This window comes from Lepisosteus platostomus, chromosome 11 (genome assembly GCF_059453375.1).
Source record: "Lepisosteus platostomus isolate fLepPlt1 chromosome 11, fLepPlt1.hap1, whole genome shotgun sequence".
Taxonomy (NCBI): Eukaryota; Metazoa; Chordata; class Actinopteri; order Semionotiformes; family Lepisosteidae; genus Lepisosteus; species Lepisosteus platostomus.
The window spans coordinates 18,522,316-18,545,074 of record NC_142621.1 but is presented as its reverse complement, the minus strand read 5'-3'; the positions used below and the strand labels follow the sequence as shown (position 1 = coordinate 18,545,074).

Sequence of the window (22,759 nt, the reverse complement as noted above, 5' to 3'; positions counted from 1 at the left end):
TATGTACTGTATCTTTTAGTTGTTTTAATTTTCAGCAGTGTTATGCACATATAAAAGATGTGTCTAGTAAATCATGGTTTATGTTGTGTTCAGGTTTTATTTTTTCCTGTCTTTTTCATAGGTGACGAAGCTTATCGAAGAAAGTACAGTTTCAAAGACGGTGAAGAACGCCATCGACACTGATCGATTGTTAGACTGGCTGGTGGAAAATTCAGTCTTGTCCATAGCCCTGGAAGGTTGTTGTTCTTATTATTTTAAACAAATATCTACGTGTTTTCCAGCTAAGAGAAAGGTTTATAATATTATGCAATTAAAAATAATATTGTGATATTATTAAAAAGAATGTAATACTGGCAAACACAATAGACATAGTTACAGTAATGGCATAGGTACATTGAGGAGTGGAAACACTTAATGTGTTTCTTGAAAGATAAGAAACTTTAAATCCTTCTTTGCAACAGAAGCTGTTTTATGTGACTTTTAAAGAGGCTTCTAATTTTTCTTTTTTTCTATCTTTAACAGGGAACATTGACCAGGCTCAATACTGTGATCGTATAAAGGGAATCATTGAACTTCTGGGAAGCAAGCTCTCATTGGATGAGCTGTCCAAAATTTGGAGGATACAGGTGAGTGTCTAATCTGGAAAGTTTCAAGCTTTTCCAAATATCAACTGTAATAGCTGTTAAAGATTGACATTCTTCACTGTAAAGTATTCAATACCAAAGAAAAAAGTCTAAACTGTTAGACTGAGTCTATCATATCTACCAGTTACTGATGCTGAACTTCTTAAAAGAAAATGAAATCTTTGATGGCTTCTAATAATATACTCTTTTTCTCTGTTATTCACATTTATTCTTTTAATTGGAAAATATTTCACATAAATTACTAAACAGATATTGATTGTGTGTTTTAGGGATCCAACAAAGCAGTTTGTGGTGGCATATCATCCATTTTCCTTCTGGTCTTGATGCAGTATACAGCAGAGTGCACTTGCTGCCATTCACACTCAAGCAAAAAGTGAAGCCATACAAGTTTTTTTTAAGAATTAATATAGTCAGCTGGTCCAAGTGTGTATTTAATGGCAAAATTAGGAAAAGCTTCCTGCATATGTATATCTAACCCAATTTAAGTATATTGTCGTGTGCTACAAAAAACTTGTGAATGCGGAACGCATTATTTCATGCCCCCCATGTTTTATGTGTAATTTGGCTCTTAATGTGGGGAAATTGTCAAGTGGAGTATTATGGCATAACAGCATTAATGGCAGGTTAACTATAACTCCCCTGTTGTTCAGATGGTTTAAAAAGGAAAGTTTTCAAATTCCAGTCATACCCAGGTATATGGTGGGGATGTGATCCTTAAAAGTGGACTCTATAGTGGATCAGCAGATAACTAATCAATTTTCCTTTTAAGGACTAATATAAAAGAGAGGGATTAGGTTTTTGGACTTGGAAATACAGTCTACACACTCACATAAGAAGTATTTTGTTGTATTTATTATTTTCCATAATACAGTAATAGTGCACAAAAAGAAACATTTGTGTACAAAATGACATGAAGCAGTTCTGCCTTATAATTTGATCGTGGGTGTTAGTTGTGATGCTGATCTTTTGCTTTATGTATAGTCTGGCCAGTCTTCCACTGTAATAGAGAATATCCACACTATCATCGCTGCGGCGGCAGTAAAGTTCAACTTCGATCAGCTCAGCCACTTGTTTGTCCTCATTCAGAAGGTAAGAATCTGGGAAGTGTTTCTCAGTGAGTCTTCATACTTCAGTATGCAAGGTAGGGTGATGTCTGATTTAGGATCTCCAGGAGTAGAAGTACGTGTAAAACCAAGGCAAGAAAGTATTTGCATTATGTCTCCATTGTGCATTTATTGCACATAGATTCTTTAAAGTTTAATGATGTTGAAGGGGTTTTGTGAATTTACTGGGACGATATATTAATTGTAGCATTAATCATGAGGTGGTTCGTTATGGCTTTTAGAAAATCAATCGATCACACACACAGATTCAATAAACGAGATACATTTATTAATGCATAAATTGTGCATATAAAACATATAACAGCCTGCCTGGATACAGATGGCAGATCTGTGAGGGTTATCAAAGTGCAAGGTATGTAATAACGAAGATATGCAAAACACAAAGAGATACAAAGAATATGCTTCAATATACTGTTCGGCTATACTATCGTTAATCAGTCTACATTAGCTACTCAAAAGTGCAGATAGTGTACAAAAGTACAGAAAAGCAATACAGATGCAGCCATTCAAAACGAGCGGGGTACGCCGCGGTAAAAAGCAGTGGGCGTGTCGCATCACAACGCGTATTAACGTGTCATATCGCGTCATACCGTATAATACTGCAGTACGATAATAGTATATTTTATGAAAGCAAGATTGCTCAGTTGGACAAAAGTACACAACCTACCACCTTTACCATAAATATTTTAATTATGCAGAAATATCCAATTCATCAAAGTCTTTACCGAATATATTACTAATAGTATTAATAATGAATGACCTTGGATAAGCTGTAAACTCAAAGTATTACCCTGGTCCACATTCTTTGTAACCATCTTTGTAAACGAAAATTACTAATTTTTTCATTGACAAATAGTAACACCACAGCATTTTGTTGATCCGATCACCATAACAAAAAACAAAAAACACCATAACAAAAAACAGAATGCATTTTTTTCTCTCTCTCTTCCGCTGCAATTCGGGTGTTAACAAAACATGTTTACAAAGAAAGCGGAATACAGTAATACTACCAGCTAAATAGATACATAGATTTAGATATTTAGATCCTTAAATTAATATCATTATTAATTTCTTTAGATACGTGATTCCATATTATATTCCTGATTATAAAACGGATAATTCCGGTTCTGAAATCTGATTGGCTGGCACCCATCTGAAGTCGTGCCATATTCTCTGGTATACGCACACCCCAGAATTTTGACTTTTTACTGTGTGATAAAGAAATTTTAAAGACTACTTCTTAATGTAGATAGGAAAACGTAGATAAAAAAACTTGGATTCTCATGTAGCTGATACACGTATCTTTTTCTGTTGTCTTTGTTGTGCTCTTGAGGATCCTTGTGATATTTTGAGCTCTCGTTGAATGACAAGTGTCACATAGTTTAAATCATTTTCATTCTTTGAAATTATGAAACACTCGGTTAAAAGCAAGGGAGATTATGTCTGTTATAGTGGACATAAAAACAAGAGTTCGCTGCGGCATTATTGGAAACCCAATTTTAAGAACAAATCGCTGGCGTTATATCCTAGAAGACACAGACCTTGCCAGTGGGAGCACGCCCGAGCCTAAAAGAAAATGCCTGACGAACTAGGGATTGGACAGTTTCCAAGTGCTTGTACAATCGATGGAAATGTTCAAATAAATGTGCTAAAGAAATGAACAAAAAAAGTCATTTATTCCTTTATCATATTGGCTAGCTGATGTCCTCTCTTTGCTAGTTACTTGTGACTGTGTTTCTACGTTGCGTAGCAACGAGGGACTATATTCTCAGGGGGAGGAACGTAAACAGCTTAATTTTTGTGTTAAATACATTTTTAAAATTAAAATTAATTCTATACAGCAATCGCATATTTGGGGACCGTTTTATAAAACTTTGATGCTTAGAATGTTTAGGGAGAAATGGAAGACTGGTGTGTATTTTTTCTTTAAACTACCAAGACCAGCCATATACAGTACAGTTTACATACAGTAATATATTTATGTTCCTTAATTAATATCGTTTATGACCTTCAGATGCGTTATGCTCCTCTTCTTTTTATGCTCAGCTACAAAAATTTCCCTTTAGTTGTAAAATTCCGTATAAATATTCAATACTAAGCGGATTAAAACATGCACAGTAAAGACATTAAATGATCAAATCTTTCCACGACCATCCAACGCACCACGAGTGCCCGTCAGTCATTTTGGCCAGCCAATCATGTACCGGGGTATGACAAAGTGAGTTGCCTGCAGTACGGGTTTGTACCGCGCACTTCGAATGGCTGCATCTGTACATTACTCATATGAATTGAATTGATATCAACTTGTGTTGAGGTAGCAATTGAATTCTCAAGATTCCGTGTAGAACATTGGGTTTACTTATCTAGATATGGATTCATGTTTCCCGGCACAGACACCAAAAACCAGCTAGTGGCTGCGTCCAATTGCTGTGTCTCCCGGCCAACCAGTCAGGGTGCAGCTCGGAGTCAGACGAAGGTCTCTATGCACAGAGGGTGGCTGCGGGTCCGAGCAAGTCACTCTTTAGGTGGAAGAAACTGGGTTTGCTTCCGGTGTAGCGCTGGTGCTGAATAAAAACTTACTCAGGTTGTCGACAAGAGTCCAAACATATACTCCGGTGATCAATCGAAGCGTCCACGTTGGCGTTGGCTAGCGATTTACGTACTGGCATTCCCCCGGGCCGACGCTCTGCTGAAATAAGGTTCCAGTCCTTATACAGACAACACCGGCCGTCACGTGATTGCTTCTCTGGCCATTTTCACACCCTTAGATAAAGTTTCTGAGCTGTGCAGTGTCTTTTAAACCAGAACCAAGACAGGTGATGATTGGTCGAAAGTTTAGCGGGCATTTCAGACCCACGTGGAGTTACCACGCCCTGCAGGTTCCTGATTGGTTGGTCAAGGTGAGAGATGAGTAACAATGACCTCTGCCATCTAGGACCACAATCCAAATGTTCTCAAGAATCTCAAAGACAGATAGGCACCAGGAATGGGCATTGATCATGATAGGCAAGCATGATCAATTAAGCACACCTTAAATCAGAACTGCATGAATACCTTTTCTGTGGCTGCACCACAGAGATGAGAAAGAGGGATGGGGCCTCATTTAGGAAAGCACAGCAACACTTAATTCTGACTTATTAATAAGCATTGCCGCTACAATGTTTAACAAATAAATAAAAAAAACATTGTAATGTGCTATAATGATCACATATAAGATATAAGTGAGCCTTGAAGGGCTGAGATGTGTGATCCCAGTTTTTTTTGCAACTCATTACCTGATCAACTGTTGGTGTTTGTTTTGATTCATTATTAAGCCAGGTACATCATTTTTTTCCCATTAAGGATATTTCATTGTGTAAAGAATTGAAACATTGATATTGGTTATTCCCCTGTAAAATATACAGTATATTAAGGAGATGTATATTATAGATACTTTATTGATCCCGTTAGGGAAATTGCAGAATATAAATTGCATATATATATATAATTGCATATATATATTTATATATATATTAAGGAGATAGAGTGTAAGTAGTAGGCAATTCTAAATCTGACATGGAAGGGATTTGTTCCTCAACTTAGGTTTTGTTCTTACATCAGGGCTCTTATTATATCTTTGTTACTGTGTGTTACCAGAGGTTTGTGTTTATGCTTTGTGAAAGTTTTTTTTTTGCACTTCCTCATTTCTCAACGATGGGATGCATGAGGGTGTTAGTTCATGACCTGCTTTTCCCTGTATACAGAGCTGGGAGGTGGAAAGCGACCGAGTTCGACAGAAACTCCTGAGTTTGATTGGGAGGATTGGCCGTGAGGCTCGCTCTGAGGCCACCACTGGCAAGGTGAGGACACTGGCACCGTGGGGTTGACTAATAAAGCAAACACCACATAATCGTCGCTTGGCTATAGCTTGGCAGGGTACATTAAAGGTCTGATTTTATGCCAAAACATATCTATACATATTAAAAGCAATCTTGATAATATTTTCCATATGTATGATCTTCATTTGTAATCAGTGATTGCTTAATTATTTAGGATACATGACTGTTTACCAAGCTAGCCAATATGAACTTAAAAAGGTTTGAGACTGATAGGAAGGTGGTTTAGAATTCCTCTTTGCTGTAGGCTGTTTTGTATTTGCGGGTGTGTGTGTTGTCCCAGGTGCTGGAGGTACTGTGGGAGCTGGCACACTTGCCCACTCTGCCAACTAGCCTGGTGCAGCAAGCCCTGGAGGAGCACCTTGCCATCCTGAGTGATGCCTATGCCGTAAAGGAGACTGTCAAGAGGAACTACGTAATCAAGTGTATCGAGGACATCAAGAAGGTTGGCTTTTGATGAGCATTAGTGCTGGGCTGGCTGAACTTTGCAACACAGAATGTCAGACCTTTTAAAGATCCAGTGATAAGTCTGGTTATCTTACAGAGGTACAGAAAGACACTAATTATTGTTTATTGTTCCAGAACAGGAAGCATGTTTTAATATTTAGGAAAAATGCTTTTGGTGCAAATCTTAATGAAGTCTGTTTCTAACAGACAAATCCACCCTCTTGTCCTAGTCAGTTACACCTTTTCAATGCCAGGGTTCCTTGGTTTTCTCACTCACATGTGCACTGAGAAGATCTACTGAATTTCATCATTGTCAAGACAAACTGCAGAACTATCTTAAAAAAAGTTAGCTTTTCTGAAAGCGGGTCTTCATTATGCTAGGTAGGAAAATGTTAAAGGTGGCCTCTGGAAACGTATGTGAGGACATGGTGTGACATCTGCAAAACACATATAAATTAAACATTTCCAGAGATGCGTAGGTTTAATATCCCAATCAGACATTATTGGCCAGATAGAAAGTTAGTTCCACCTTTTGCTTTACTTTCTTACGTTATTATCTTCATGCTAGGATACCTAGGCAACCAGAATACAAACTTCGCTTACTGTAAAGTGAAGCGATTAAATGCCATTCAAGTTTATTTTTTTAGATACTAATTCAAGAGGAATCAAAATCTACCACGGAGACCCAAGTTTCTTTTCTTACTGGGTCCTGGGGCAAGAAGAAACCAAGCTCAAGCTCCAAAGTAAGAAACATGATTGGATTCCTGTCAGTCAATAACAGTCGCCAATCATCTGCAATCTCTTGGACAACTTTAGCTGTCAGCTTTGGGCTTGATCGTACATGATTAGTTAACCTGGTCAAATGAGTGCCTTGATTGTTTTTTACTCTGTATTACTCTTTGATTTGCAAAATTCTGAGCATGAAAGCTTTTAGAAAACCTCAGTGCATTTATCTGCTCTCAATGCAATACATCCACCTTTGATTTTGGCAATTTCCTAAACAATAAACAAATACAGTGTAGGATAATACAGCTACTTATGAGCATCTTGGTTTTACTATTTGTGTGCTGGTCAAAATAACAAAAGGAGTTTTGTGCATTAAATAAGATGATTTTAGAGATCATCTGATATATTGTTAAATAGGTTCCTAATCACTGTTAACATTTACTAGAGCTTCAATGAAGAACACAAAAAGGATACAATCCTGTCATTTTTTATCACATTTATGTCACTTAACAAAACAAGAATGTTACATTACTGTTTTTAAGTAATTTTAAGTAATCCCTTTTTAAGTCATTTGGAGCGACTATTCCATTGGACTAATAACTGATAGAAAACAGAGTTGTCATCTTGTACTGGTCTAGCAGATTTTTATCTTATTTAAAAATATATGCTTAAAAACATTATATGGTTATCTGTACATACAGCTGTTGCAAAATTAGCATACATCAAAAAATAATTTGACAACATTAGTGCTGCTACATCACAGCTCTTCAGTCCTGACTGAGGGGCCTTCTGTGTGGAATTTGCATGTTCTCATGTTTTTTTCCCCATTTTCTCCCATTTCACAGGAAAATGCTGGCCATTCTAAATTCTCCCTTTGTGTTGACTAGCATCTGCACAGTTTGCTTTCAGATTAGGCTCTGGGTATCATGATCCATACTAGTACCCTTGATCCTTACCAGGCTTTGTGATAATGAATGGATAGATAAACATAAGCATACTCAGTAGGGTTTTTTAACAGTGTTTTGCTCCTCAGATGGCTTTGGAAATCAAAGACTTGGCAGGAATTCAGTAACATATGGTATATTTAAACTTACAAATAAGAACTTCTTAAGGTGTTGCTGTAGCTTAGGCTTGTGTTTGGGTTATAGCCTGTTCTAAGAAAAATGTATGCAAAGAGACATTCTTGCAGTTAATTGCAACTGCACATTGGAAAGGGGATTTTAAGTAACTAAAAGAATTTGATTAATTGTAATCACAAATTGCTGTACTTACAATATTTGCTGATGACACTCAGACAATTCCCTTTTTGTCATATACTGCACATAGAGTAAGTGGCAATTATTAATACATTATCATTTTAAATTGTATTTATCATTAGAAAACAAATTATTTCATTTTTGAAAGTTTTGTTTTCTTTGCTTACAAATCTGTCTTTGCTAACTTGCAACCACTTTAAAAACAGGAGTTTTTATTCTGTATGTTTAAATATTTCTGCCCCATTACTATGATGGGATAGTATTAGTAACTGGCTCTCCTTGCCAACTTAGTCTGTTTTGCAGTCATCTCAGCAGAGTAACCCCCAGGCGGTGTGGGTGGTGCCAGCACTGCGCCAGCTGCACGAGATCACACGATCCTTCATAAAGCAGACCTACCAGAAGCAGGACAAGGTGAGTCTACAGCTAAGCCACCAGCGAAACAAGCATTTCCCAGTCTGTGTATTATAGCTGAAGACAGACATCAGCACAGGGAAGATATTCTACCTATAATATTTTAACCCCTAAAAAAAATCAAACCCCTCAGTGTCTGTCATGGAAGATTCTAATCCATACTAGCATTGTTTCTAATGTGTAATTGAGTACAGCTTTTTATTAATTCATGTTTTTTTTTTTTCTGACACTTAAATATTTGTTATTTTTAGATGTTGTGTAGCATGCATCGTTTAAATTAATGAAGGGGTAACTCATTACATGGATGACAGGGAAAAATAGACATATATTTACACATGTTGCACACTAGTATACCTATAAGCGCCAAAGTTTGTTTTGTTTTTGTAAGAAGTATACACACAAATAGAGGAGCAAGCAAGTTACATACAAACCTGGAAAGAGGTTTTAAGTATTTTTAAGTTATTAATAGCTTATTAATCTTTCCACAGCTTCATTAGCAACAACAGATTTATAATAGCACAATAATTTAAGTTTTACAGAATTTAGGATTTTCTTTGGATAATTCAATGCATCTTGACTTTTTATATGGTCATGCACAATCTACGAAAGAAACAAGTAAATGCCAAAAATCACCAGAGAAGCAAAGCCAGAGAAGAAAAACGTTACCATTTTCTCAGCAGAGCATCATTCAGGATCTGAAGAAGAACTTTGAAGTTGTGAAACTGATAACGGGCAGTCTTGTGTCTTGTCACCGGTTGGCTGTGTCAGTGAGTGGCTCAGCAGGGCTTTCTGGTTCAACACTTGTGGATGGCAGATACACCTACCAAGAGGTAAACAGCTTTGGATATTGCAGACAGCTTTACTTCTAGTGGAGTGATTTTTCTGAACATTTTTTTAAATACCACCACAGTACTTGTTTCTTATAAGGTGGAAATAACTCAGTTCTTAAAACTGTTTATTTCACTTTATGCTCTTAAATCAATTGCTTAGTTCCTTCCCTTTCCAATTTAAGATAAAAGTTTTGTTCTGCAACACATCACTAAGTTTGTATGCCACACAACTAGTGATTATGCTGTTACATATTTGTTTAGGCTTAAAATCATTTTGCCTCCAGACAAGAAGTCTTAAAATGAGAGTAGCATAACCAATTCCATACTGTAATTTGCCTATAATTTAAAATATATATTTGGTTATTGTATTGCAGTACTTGGAAGGGCATCTGAAGTTCCTGGCCTTTTTCCTCCAAGAGGCCAGCTTGTATCTAGTGTGGAATCGTGCAAAGGAGATCTGGGAGTGCCTTGTATCTGGGCTGGATGTCTGTGAGCTGGATCGAGAGGTAGGGATGAACACCATTGTGGAATCTCTATGCTTATAAATTGGAAATAGGAAGAGAAGCTGCATCACATTGCATCTTGAGTGCGAATGTCAAATTTAATTTAAGATAAAAGATTTTTGCTTTGTGATTAAATACATGAAGATGTTGCAACAAGGTTAAATTATTTTGCTTTTGTCTAGTTTGCCAGCAGCCATATCACCCTGCAACTCACAATTGGCCACTGAAGCTAAGCAGGTGTGAGTCTGGTCAGTACCTGGATAAGAGACCTCCTGGGAAAAACTAAGGTTGCCGCTGGAAATGGTGTTAGTGGTGCCAGTAGGGGTCACTAACCCTGTGGTCTATGTGGGTCCTAATGCCCCAGTATAGTGATGGGGACACTATACTGTAAAAAGGTGCCACGTAAAACTGAGGTCCTGATCTCTGTGGGTTTAAAAATCCCAGGATGTTTCTAAAAAAGATTAGGGGTATTATCCCAGTGCGTCCTGGACAAGAATCCCATTGGCCTTTACTAATCATGGCCTCCTAATAATCTCCATCTCTGAATTGGTTTCATCAGTCTGTTCTCCTCCCCACTGATAACTGACGTGTGGTGAGCGTACTATGGCTGCCACTGTATCATCCAGATGGGTGCTGTACATTGGTGGTAGAGGGAATTACCTGTAAAGCACTTTGAGTGGAGTGTCCAGCAAAGCGCTATAGAAGTGTAAGGAATTATTATTACTAGTTCAATAGAGACATAATATGAACCAGTTAAATACTCTGTTAGTTGCCTGAAGTAATGACCTTTTTCTGTGCTTTAATATTGTATTGTCTGGTCCATGACTATTGTGTCTTATTCTCCTGTACAGATGTGTTTTGAGTGGTTCACAAAAGGACAGCATGACCTGGAGAGTGATGTTCAGCAGCAGTTGTTCAAAGAGAAAATTCTCAAGATGGAGCCTTATGAGATTACAATGAATGGTAAGGACCTTTCCCCTTATTAGGAAAAAAATCAGTTATTTCAAACAGTGAGCACATCTCTTTTCACCTAGCAGTAGATTCTCAGAGACTCAGAATGTTAACAGCCGTGTAAGCATAGTGCTTTCCTGACTGCATGGGACTCCATTGCTGTTGATAAGCTTGTCAAATAATAGATTAACAAATGCTTTTCCAGATGTAGTCCTATATTCATGTTGACCTGTTGAAAAAGGGGAGTTCAGTAAAGAAGATTTTTGTGAAAGGTCAGATTTAAATAGATGCTGTTGTAACTAGTGACTGCTTAAAACCTTTTTGTGCTCTATTGAATAAGTAAATCCCTAGTGATTGCAGTAAAGTAAATTAATTTAGGTATCCTTGTAAATTTACCATGAAATTTTCCATGATTCTAGCACATCTTACAATGTGTAGCATTTCCAGATATCCTGATAGATTAGATCCTAAGTCTGAAATTGGATCTTTTTTATGTTTCAGGGTTTAACCTTTTCAAGACCTTCTTTGAGAATGTAAACTTGTGTGACCATCGATTGAAAAGACAGGGAACTCAGCTGGTATGGAACATTGCACTTGTGTCTAAAGCTGTGTTTTTCAACCTTTTCCGTCCTATAGCACGCTTGCATGAAAATCATTTAAATAACCTCTGTCCCCATGACACCAGCACAGGCACAAATGTTTGTGACTTTGCCTCAAGGTGCACAGTCAGCTTATCCAGGCAGGAATTGATGACAGTGATACACAGAGCTCTTGCTCAGTCACACTCATTCTCTGCTTATGTCCATCAAACTTGAAAAATGTAACTTGCATCACATCTGTTAATGTCTGATGAGAAGCACTGGTCTAAAGGCGCCTTTTGTTTTCTAAAAGAAAATCAATTAAATAGGAATACTTTAGTTATTAGATATGTGTGCTAATTAAGTGTACACCTAGTTAACAAATACCCTGCAGGGGTGGGTGAGCCATTTCCTGGACATTTATTGGTTATTTCTGAAAAACATTTAAATTGTATTGGTGCATGACCCATTGGGTAATCGAATTTAATGTTTGACTTTAAAACCAATTTTCTAGATCAATAGAAAGAGATGCAATCTAGTTTTTTCCTTGAGTTTTTTTTAAGGCTCAGATGTTTAGTAGTTCATTGTGAAATAGTCATTTTAATGGGCTTTTTTTTTCTTTCCTGGATTTTATTGATCAGTTGGTGGAGAGGCTAGATTTGACGGGAATGGATTTTATCTGGAGGATAGCCATGGAGTCTCCAGATGAAGAAATTGCAAATGAAGCTATTCAGCTAATCATTACCTACAGCTACATAAACCTCAATCCCAAAATGAAAAAGGTAAAACACATTAAACTGTTGAATCTGCAGTATGTGTATGCACCATTTTCATTGTCTTCTTCCTGTAATGAGTACTGCCAGTTGAATGTATTCATTTATTGGAGTTCAACATGTTCCCGCAGGCATACTGCTTTCTTCTTCCCATGTTATGGGTGGTCCTTTTGCTTATTTTTTCTTTTCTTGTTCTAGCAGTGATCTGTTCTTGCTTCCCGTCCATCCTACTGCCATTTTAGTTACCTATATATACAATGCTGCACAGTTTGCTTTTTAACTCCACAGTTTTCTTTGCTTTTTTAATCATAGGATTCAGTGTCATTGCACAAGAAATTCATTGCAGACTGTTATAAAAGATTAGAGGTGAGAGATTGTTTTTATTATTATTATTATTATTATTATTATGTACTGCACATTATCCTCAGATATTTTGCTTGTTTTTACTGTAACTTCTGATTTATTGTACTTGTAGGCTGCAAGTTCAGCCCTTGGAGGTCCCACTCTAACACATGCTGTTACCAGGGCAACAAAGATGCTGACAGCTACTGCCATGCCAACTGTAGCTACTTCTGTGCAGTCTCCGTCCAGGTATGTTGCAGTGTCTTTTAAAAGATTTACTGATTTGTAGAATAAAATATAAATTGTATTAATTGTATATTCAGTATGTGGTTCTACATCTGGTGTCAGTATCTTGGGTTCACGTGGGTATGCGCCCTCACCGCTGCCGCCTCAGGTCAGCCCCCCCCCCACTGATGGGGACTCTAACCCGGGCCTCCAGCATCACTCAACAGGGACCCAGCCAGTTGAGCTAAAGGGAAATCTCCCCTCAGTCCGATGGCTGCGGTTCCTGCTATTCACAAGGGCGGTGACGTCACCGTGCTGGTAAGCCGGCTCGAACTACCTGCAATGGTGGCCGTATTCGTTACACACTCCTCCGCTTAATTCGCCGTCCTCGGCGAAGGGCTATCCCACCCCGCTCTGACACCAATGTAGCGCTCTCGGGTTCACGTGGGTATGTGCCCTCGCCGCTGCCGTATACGTTATAATATAATCAGTAAAGTAGTTGTGTTTTGTGTTAGATAAAGGATGTTATATTATGGTGTGAGAGAATCTTTTTTTGTCATTGTGTTTAAAAATAATAGTAAAAAATAAATTATTTAATTATGCACCATATACGAGATGGTTTGTGGGAGGTTACCAAATTATTGAAATTTTATTGAAGGAACAGCACACTTTGTGAGAAACATTGTTTTTGAAAATCATTTGATTTAATCTGTATTTTCTTCCATTTAGGTCAACCAAACTTGTAATAATTGAACGATTACTGTTACTTGCAGAACGTTATGTAATCACTATAGAGGTAAGAAATCTTTTTGCATAGTATTTATTTGTTATAGACATATTTATGAGTTACTTTTCTAAGTCTGTTAAAAGTGTGTTGTAAATTATGTAGAGTTTGGTATGGAAATTATCACTTTTGATTTCACCTTTAGAGAGATTTTTTGTGTTACTGAAGTTTTGCACATAATCAAAGTAATTAAAAAATAAAAGTAATTTGTTACTCAAGGGCTCTAATAAGGTTGAGTGTGTCCTGTTTTTTCCTGGTCTTTCCTAACTAGCTACGATAAACTAGTTGTGTGCTGCCAAGGGAAGGTTTGGTTTTACATGGCAGGGAACTCTCTTCTCCATGTGCTGCATGCAGTGTAGTCAGAGAGGGACACTCCTCTCATCTGAATGGTGCTGATCCTCCTTTAAGGCTGTTCCCTGTAATGTGTTGAAGGACTACTGGTTTGAAGGTGCTGGGTTGGAGGAATCTGCCTACACTTCCTCAGTCTTCCCTGTGAGGGTCTAGTGTTCATAGCATAATAAACACACCATTTCAGATTAGGGCGGGGTAGTAGAAAATAATTAGCAATTCAAAGTTAAGAACAAATATTTTCACCTTCCCTATCCCTACCTTTAAGGATTTGTATTCAGTTCCTCGGACTATCCTACCTCATGGCGCCTCCTTTCATGGGCACCCAGTCACCCTCAGCATCACCTACGAGTCAACCAAAGATACTTTCACACTGGAGGTATGTCCTTGTACAGCTCTAACAGACGGACAATACACATGCTATAAACAGTCAGTATGTTACCTTTATTTTGCTAAAGAAATTTGCCTTTTGTATTTAGACATAGTGCAAACTCTTCTGGTAGAGTATGAAATTAATTATACTTTATTTGTCATGTAGATGTTTTCATGATCTTTCAGATTTTTATACTGTGAATGTTTCGTATTTTTTAAATCCATTCTATGCATTGTAGGCACACAGCAATGAAACCATTGGAAGCATAAGATGGAAGATTGCTGAGCAGTTAAGCTGTCCTGTGGATAATGTGCAGATATTTGCTAATGACAGCATGGTGAGTAATTTTAAACCTTTTTGGTACATTAACAATTAAAAGTTAAGTGTTGCCAAAGTTTCATTTCAAACTACTTTACAAAATAGTTATACAGCTATATACAAAAGTTTTGGTTCACTGAATCTCTAAATGAAAAGTCGTTAACACAGGCTCTTCAGGGTACAGACTTAAACATGACATATTTCTGCAAATTTTAATGTACAATTACTATTTATTTGCTAAATGTGACAGATTGAAAAACAATATTAAACAGTATAAGTTGTACAAAATAGTAGTTGTACATTAAAATGTGCAGAAATGTGTCATGTTTAGATTTGCACCCTGCAGAGGTTCTTTTCACTTAGAGAGTTTATGAAACATGCAATTTGACCCGGGGTGCCCAAACATTTGCTTACAACTGTAATATTATAATAATAATATTAATCTTTATTTTATATAGCGCCTTTTAAAGGTGGCTTTTCAAAGCGCTTTACAGGATGACAATAACAATAAATAAGAAGAATACACAAGATAAGACACAATTATAATATACAATTAAACAATACAACAATTACAATAGAGGAGACCGTGGATGGTGGTACTAAGAAGAGCAGAAGGGTGAAGAATGGTACTAGTTAAGTAGCTTTTCTGAAGAAGAGGGTTTTGAGTCTGGATTTGAAGGAGTTTAGAGAAGGTGAATTTGGGCAAAGAGTTCCAGAGCTTGGGGGCATAACAGGAGAAGGCCCTGTCACCCATACAATGTAGACAGGCTTGGGGGACAGTAAGGAGGGCAGAATTTGAAGAGCGGAGGTTGCGAGGTGGGGAGTAGGGTGATAATAGTTCAGACCGGTAATGAGGTGCCAAGCCATGCAGAGCCTTATAGGTGAGCATGAGGATTTTAAAGTCTACACTGAATTTGACCGGAAGCCAGTGCAAGGACTCCAGGATAGGAGTAAAGTGAACACTTGCACTAGACCTGGTCAGGATTCTGGCTGCTGAATTTTGGACATACTCCAGTTTGTTCAGAGTAGATTTAGATACCCCAGCGAGTAGAGCATTACAGTAGTCAATTCGAGAGAATACAAATGTGTTGATCAGCTTTTCAGCCACAGTTAATGATAGCATAGGGCATAGTCTTGCGATATTTCTAAGGTGAAAAAAAGATGTTTTGACAGTATGCTGCACATGTGGGTCGAATGTTAAGCCAGAATCGAATAAAACCCCAAGGCTTTTCAATTTTGATTGAAGCTCAAGTACAGAGCTATCTACAGATAGGGTTACAGGACTGGCTTTACGAAGTTGATGGGGGGTACCAATAAGCATGACTTCAGTCTTGTCGCAGTTAAGATGAAGGAAGTTTTGAGTCATCCAAATTTTTATGTCAGAGATATAATTAGATAGAATAGAGACAGCCACATCAGTGTCAGGTTTGGTATAGATTTATATTTGAGTATTGTCACCGTAAAAATGAAAGCTGAGGGCATGTGATCTTAAAAGCTGACCAAGTGGGAACATTTAAATGCTGAAGAGCAAGGGGCCCAGTATTGAGCCCTGAGGAACACCAGACTTAACAAGACCAATTTCAGACCTGTACCCATTGAGAGAGACAAAAGTGACAGCGATCAGCGAGGTAAGATTTGAACCATTTGAGGGCAGTGTCAGAAACTCCAAACACAGTCTCAAGACGAGAAAGTAAGATCTTATGGTCAACAGTGTCAAAAGCAGCAGATCAAGAAGGATGAGTATAAAAAGAGCACCAGAATCAGAAGCTATTAGAAGATCGTTGGTGACTTTGACCTGGGCAGTTTCTGTGCTGTGAAGTTGACGGAAGCCAGATTAGAGGGGTTCGAAAAGGTTGTTTGTCATGAGGTGTTTATGTAACTGAAGTGTGACAGCACGTTCTAGAATTTTAGAAAGAAAGGGTAAGTTGGAGATGGGGTGAAAATTAAGATTGTCGAGATCCATGTTAGGCTTTTTTGGCACGGGGGTTTGGCAGCAGTTTTGAGGACCGTTGGTACAATGCCAGTGCTCATGGATTCATGTATAAGATTGAGGACAATGGGACAGAGAGAAGAGAAACAGGACTGGAATAAAGTGGTGGGAATGGGATCTAAAATAGATGTGGTGGGTTTCATGTGTGTAACTAGTTTGTTGAGGGATGCTGAGTCAAGAAGAGAGAAGCTGGAGAGAAGGGAACCAGAGAAGTTGGATGAGGAGGGAGGAGGTATGGAAATGATATGCGTAGTGGAGAGAATGTGATGCCGGATGTTGTCAATCTTAGAACTAAAGAAATCTTGGAATGTGTTGCAAAGTTGTGATGAGGCAGGTAATTTGGTAGGGCAGTTTGGCTTGGGCAGTCTATTGATGGTGGAGAAAAGATGTATGGGGTTGTTTTGGTGATTTTCAATGATGTGAGAGAAGTAGGTGGATCTAGCAGACTCTATAGTAACCTTATATTCAGATAAGTAATCTCTCCAAGCCTGATAATGTACATTTAGGCCGGAAAGAGGCCACCTACGCTCAAGTTTGCGAAAGGCTGCCTTCATAGATCGCAGATGGTCATTGTACCAGGGGGCAGGGCGAGAGAAAGAGATGGTTCGAGTTTTTAAAGGAGCAAAGGTGTCAAGGGTAGATAAAAGAGCACTGTCAAGTAACTGTATTTTGTCCTCTAGAGGGTCAGAGGAAGAGAAACAGGATAAGGAGAACAGAACAGAATTTGCCAACCTTGGGTGATCAATTGATCGCCAGTTGCGGAAATTTACAGAGCGTGAGGGGGAGGTGTTAGAAACAGGTAATTCCAGATTGAAGAAATTTGTAACATGGAGCGGATAAAGTGAAGCGGATGAAATAGATAAATTAGAAATCAGTGTCACCGAGAAGAAAAAGGAAAAAAAACATAAATAAGTAGTTAAAAATGAAAAACTGGTGAGATCAAAAAAGGTTAAAAGAGTATTTATATAGAGCAGTTCTGTTATTGCATTATTTTGTTTACCCTGCATTGTTTTTGTGTTGTACATTTTTCACATTTTGCTGTTTTTCTTGAATTTAGATACCAAGACCAAGGAGTTCAAACAATAGGAATTTCCACTGGTATACATTGTGTGACAGTTTTGTCTGTGCATTTGAGCATGTGTTAGTCCAGATAAGTTTGGCTTTATTACTTCATCCTTCTTCAAGAGGACAGTTTTACTTGTCCCAAGTTACATTGATTTCTGCTTATTTCTAGATTATCAACCGTGTATGAGATTGGTCTACCTTTTTTTACTGGTCTTAACTGTGTCCACCTTCTTTGCAGAGCCTTTATGGATTGGACCTAGGGAAGAACCTTGGAGAAAGGCTTTATACAAAATAATATTTTTCAATAATTGTCATGTACCATTTTCCACTCTTCTTGCCCAGCTTACGATGAACAAAGACCAGAAGCTGCTTAACCAGCTGGGTTTCTCAGATGAGCAAACCTTGACTGTGAAGAGTTCAGGCACGGGCACACCCTCTGGTAGCTCCGCAGACTCCTCAGCCAGTGCCAGCAGCAGCAGCAGCAGCAGTGTCATCAATTCAGCCTATGCCCTGGAGCAGGTCTGTGCCATCCACAAACGGGTTAACCTCAGTGAAACAGTGCACCTTGGTTCAGACACAGGACATTGTCATTGTTATTGTGCATGTATGGCTAATCAGAGGAGAATACTGTACATGTGTGTAAATTTGTGTAAATATCAGTATGTGTGTGTATCACAAGACAACCATGTATACACTGATTGCACGTACAGTGGTGTGAAAAAGTGTTTGCCCCCTTCCTGATTTCTTATTTTTTTGCATGTTTGTCACACTGAAATGTTTCAGATCATCAAACAAATTGAAATATTAGACAAAGATAACACAAGTAAACACAAAATGCAGTTTTTAAATGAAGGTTTTTATTATTGAAGGAAAACAAATCCAAACCTACATGGCCCTGTGTGAAAAAGTGATTGCCCCCCCTGTCAAAACATAAATCAACTGTGGTTTATCACATCTTTGGAAAGCTGAGTTCAATTTCTCTAGCCACACCCAGGCCTGATTACTGCCACACCTGTTCTCAATCAAGAAATCACTTAAATAGGACCTGCCTGACAAAGTGAAGTAGACCAAAAGATCCTCAAAAGCTAGACATCATGCTGCGATCCAAAGAAATTCAGGAACAAATGAGAAACAGAGTAATTGAGATTTATCAGTCTGGAAAAGGTTATAAAGCCATTTCTAAAGCTTTGGGACTCCAGCGAACCACAGTGAGAGCCATTATCCACAAATGGCGAAAACATGGAACAGTGGTGAACCTTCCCAGGAGTGGCCGGCCGACCAAAATTACCCCAAGAGCGCAGCAACGACTCATCCAAGAGGTCAGAAAAAAACCCACAACAACATCCAAAGAACTGCAGGCTTCACTTGCCTCAGTTAAGGTCAGTGTTCATGACTCCAACATAAGAAAGAGACTGGGCAAAAATGGCCTGCATGGCAGAGTTCCAAGACGAAAACCACTGCTGAGCAAAAAGAACATAAAGGCTCGTCTCAGTTTTGCCAGAAAACATCTTGATGATCCCCAAGACTTTTGGGAAAATACTCTGTGGACTGACGAGACAAAAGTTGAACTTTTTGGAAGGTGTGTGTCCCATTACATCTGGTGTAAAAGTAACACAGCATTTCAGAAAAGGAACATCATACCAACAGTAAAATATGGTGGTGGTAGTGTGATGGACTGGGGCTGTTTTGCTGCTTCAGGACCTGGAAGACTTGCTGTGGTAAATGGAACCATGAATTCTGCTGTCTACCAAAAAATCATGAAGGAGAATGTCCGGCCATCTGTTCGTGACCTCTAGCTGAAGCGCACTTCAGGTTCTGCAGCAGGACAATGATCCAAAACACACCAGCAAGTCCATCTCTGAATGGCTTAAGAAAAACAAATTGAAGACTTTGGAGTGGCCTAGTCAAAGTGCTGACTTGAATCCGATGTTGTGGCATGACCTTAAAAAAGCAGTTAAGGCTCGAAAACCCTCCAATGTGGCTGAATTACAACAATTCTGCAAAGATGAGTGGGCCAAAATTCCTCCACAGCGCTGTAAAAGACTCATTGCCAGTTATCCCAAACGCTTGATTGCGGTTGTTGCTGCTAAGGGTGGCCCAACCAGTTATTAGGTTTACTTCACTTTTTCACACAGGGCCATGTAGGTTTGGATTTGTTTTCCTTTAATAATAAAAACCTTCATTTAAAAACTGCATTTTGTGTTTACTTGTGTTATCTTTGTCTAATATTTCAATTTGTTTGATGATCTGAAACATTTCAGTGTGACAAACATGCAAAAAAATAAGAAATCAGGATGGGGGCAAACACTTTTTCACACCACTGTATGTAAATTGAGCATGAATATATCTACAAGTTGAGACGCCCAAAAACAAACAAGGGGCTACACAGTGGAACATAAACAGCTAATTTGAATGGTGTGTGCCAATTTTAAATTTGCTCAGCATAAAGTAGTCATATCTCTGAATTGTTTTCTACATACAGGAGAAATCCCTGCCTGGAGTGGTGATGGCTTTGGTGTGTAATGTATTTGAGATGCTGTACCAGCTCGCCAATTTAGATGAGCCCAGGTAAGGTCGTGGACTTTAAGGTCGTAATCTTTTATTATACTCATATTTTACTGAGGAAAGTAACATTTCTTAACATATATTGGTATGAACAATTTCAGTTCCTATTTATTTATATCTGAGTTTTCACAGGAGCAAGACTGATCAAGTGATTGTAATCGGACAAGTACATTCTTCTTTTTTAACAGGATAACTCTCAGAGTGCGGAAACTGCTCCTGTTGATCCCCACTGATCCAGAAGTGCAGGATGCCCTTGATAACTTTGTGCCTAAAGAGTCCAGTGTCTGGAGTCACCAGGTAGCTTCCCTTTCACTAAAGTTTGCCGCATTCTAATTTAAATTATCTGAGCTGTCTTTATCGGCAAGTGTAACTGATGAGTTTTAAAAATATTTAAGAACTTATATTGAGTACAATCAGAATGTTAAGTGCTGAAGAGATTGCATGCTTCATACTGAGGAACATACTGAAATATAAAATACATTTTGCAATACAGTAGTTGGGTTTTTATTTTAGTTTTTTTTCTTAAAGAAGTTTACTAAGCTGCTTGCTTGTGTAAATATTTTGATTTCTGTGTTCATTCATATTTCGTCTGTGTTTTTTTTCTGGTTAGAAAAGCCTGTTCACAGTGGGTTCAGGGTCTCAGGCATCCAAGTCTCCCTCATTGTCTTCAAAGCAGCAGCACCAACAGAGTGCTGCCTCCATCCTGGAATCCCTGTTCCGCTCTTCTGCACCTGGCATGTCCACTTTCAGAGTGCTCTACAACCTGGAGGTATGGCACTTGGCATCCTGCATGTCACATGTCTTCATGTAAACTATTAAAAATACTTCTGGTACAGTAATTGATTTAACTTGATTTAAATTGATTGAACAAATGAAGATTATGTAGCACTTTGAAGAAAGTATAATGTTAATGCAGATTTTTGTTTTCATACTCTCGTGAAGGTAATCGGAAAACCAAATCAGAAAATCAGGATCAAACAGCATAAAAGTAATTCAGACCTTGGGATGTGTAACACATCTTTTACTCCTAAAGAAGAATAGTACTGTTTTGTTGGTATAAAAAATGAACAGTAATGTAGATAGATTTTTATATTTTTATTGTATAATATCTTCTCAACCTGCCAGAGAATGTATGGATCATGTTTTCATCTTATCCATCAGTTTGAGTTCATAGAAGACAATCATCTTGACAGTAAATGAATGAATACTATATGATTTCACAGGTATTAAGCTCCAAACTAATGCCAACATCGGATGATGAAATGGCAAAAACCAGTGTGAAGTCTTTCTGTGAAAACTTTCTCAAAGCAGGAGGTTTAAGGTAAGAATGCCATTAGTTATGATTCATGTTTTAAATTCATCAGGCATACATCAGTGCCGTTTTCTTACCATTTAGTTCTGTCATCTCATTAATAATAATGTGGTGGGTATATTAATAGTTTTCATCTGGCATTCCACTTACAAGACAATGTAGAAGGTCCTAAGCATTGTAAAATTATCTGATCCTGTCAGACAGAAGGTACAGATTTCGTTTTCCGCTTTCTCTCTTGCAGCTTAGTGGTAAATGTGATGCAAAGAGATTCCATTCCTTCTGAGGTAGACTATGAAACCAGACAAGGGGTCTACTCCATCTGCCTTCAGCTTGCAAGGTAAGTAGTGCTTTCAACACACTGGCAGCTGTTTCCAGTTTGTATTCAGGAATTTTTGTAGATGACTTTTTATGAGACCAGTGTATGTATTTATGTAAATAAATTAGGATAAAACCATTAACCAACTAACATTTCAGAATATTTCATAGCACTAGTTGTTTTTAAAATATTTAATATATAACATTTTAGTGATTGTTATTCATACTAGAGATTTTCTGAAGCTAAACCTTGCAGGTTAGCTCTGTTATGGAAGAGTTAGGTGTATCTGCTGTATTGTAAGTGTCTTCTCTGAAAGAGATGTTCTAGTTGCTTTGCCACAATTCTTTTCTTCACATATAACAAGTAAAAGAAAAAGGTTCTGTTTGACAGTGTGTAGTATGTGTTGATGCAGCAGTCATGTCCTCTGTCCTGCAGGTTCCTGTTGGTGGGACAGTCCATGCCAAGCTCTCTTGACGAGGAGCTTAGTAAAGAGGGGCTGGACACACTGTCTTCCCGACCATTCCGTAACATCAGCCGACAGAGCAGCCGTCAGCTTTCTCTATGCGGCACACCAGAAAAGTCTTCTTACAGGCAGATGTCCATGTCAGACCGCTCATCTATACGGGTTGAAGAGATAATCCCTGCTGCACGGGCTGCCATCCAGGTTTGTACAGTTGTTTACATTTGAGGCAACACACCTGAGTGAGGGTTATTCTGAATTACTGCAGGAATTTGTACTGGTTGGATACCAATTAAAAAACCCATTCAACATTTTAAGAGCTAAAAGCAAATTTAAAATATGTACCACATACAAAAATTAAGTAATTTAGTCTGTGATTGAAACTCCACAGTAGTAAAAAGCACAAGAGGCTACCGTCCCTCATGAACAGGACTAGAACCACTCTTTGAAGTGAAACAGATACCTTCTTGGACTAGAGAATCTAGAGAATATGTGTTTGCTTCATCCATGTGTTTTCATCAATACCTCCCTCAGCTCTCACAG

At 38.2% G+C, this 22,759-nt stretch overlaps 2 protein-coding genes across 13 annotated transcripts in view; one reads left to right on the top strand and one right to left on the bottom strand.

The window, feature by feature from the left end:
* The window catches only part of pcsk9 (proprotein convertase subtilisin/kexin type 9), a 247,995-nt gene that overhangs the window by 181,776 nt on the left and 43,460 nt on the right, over positions 1–22,759 (bottom strand). The window lies entirely within an intron of this gene.
* The window catches only part of usp24 (ubiquitin specific peptidase 24), a 72,706-nt gene that overhangs the window by 19,379 nt on the left and 30,568 nt on the right, over positions 1–22,759 (top strand). For 3 of the 12 annotated variants that reach the window (XM_088598719.1, XM_088598715.1, XM_088598713.1), the window contains exons 11-34: positions 122–236; positions 523–626; positions 1,626–1,733; positions 5,512–5,607; positions 5,927–6,088; positions 6,738–6,833; positions 8,364–8,483; positions 9,161–9,313; positions 9,688–9,819; positions 10,668–10,779; positions 11,269–11,345; positions 11,987–12,127; positions 12,431–12,484; positions 12,594–12,709; positions 13,415–13,481; positions 14,086–14,196; positions 14,429–14,527; positions 17,906–18,082; positions 20,046–20,131; positions 20,317–20,425; positions 20,739–20,897; positions 21,352–21,449; positions 21,682–21,777; positions 22,192–22,420. In XM_088598719.1, the coding sequence (XP_088454845.1) occupies positions 122–236; positions 523–626; positions 1,626–1,733; positions 5,512–5,607; positions 5,927–6,088; positions 6,738–6,833; positions 8,364–8,483; positions 9,161–9,313; positions 9,688–9,819; positions 10,668–10,779; positions 11,269–11,345; positions 11,987–12,127; positions 12,431–12,484; positions 12,594–12,709; positions 13,415–13,481; positions 14,086–14,196; positions 14,429–14,527; positions 17,906–18,082; positions 20,046–20,131; positions 20,317–20,425; positions 20,739–20,897; positions 21,352–21,449; positions 21,682–21,777; positions 22,192–22,420 (2,817 nt within the window). The remainder of the gene's footprint in view (positions 1–121; positions 237–522; positions 627–1,625; positions 1,734–5,511; positions 5,608–5,926; positions 6,089–6,737; positions 6,834–8,363; positions 8,484–9,160; positions 9,314–9,687; positions 9,820–10,667; positions 10,780–11,268; positions 11,346–11,986; positions 12,128–12,430; positions 12,485–12,593; positions 12,710–13,414; positions 13,482–14,085; positions 14,197–14,428; positions 14,528–17,905; positions 18,083–20,045; positions 20,132–20,316; positions 20,426–20,738; positions 20,898–21,351; positions 21,450–21,681; positions 21,778–22,191; positions 22,421–22,759) is intronic. The other 9 variants (XM_088598720.1, XM_088598718.1, XM_088598716.1 and 6 more) reach the window with 7 other exon arrangements.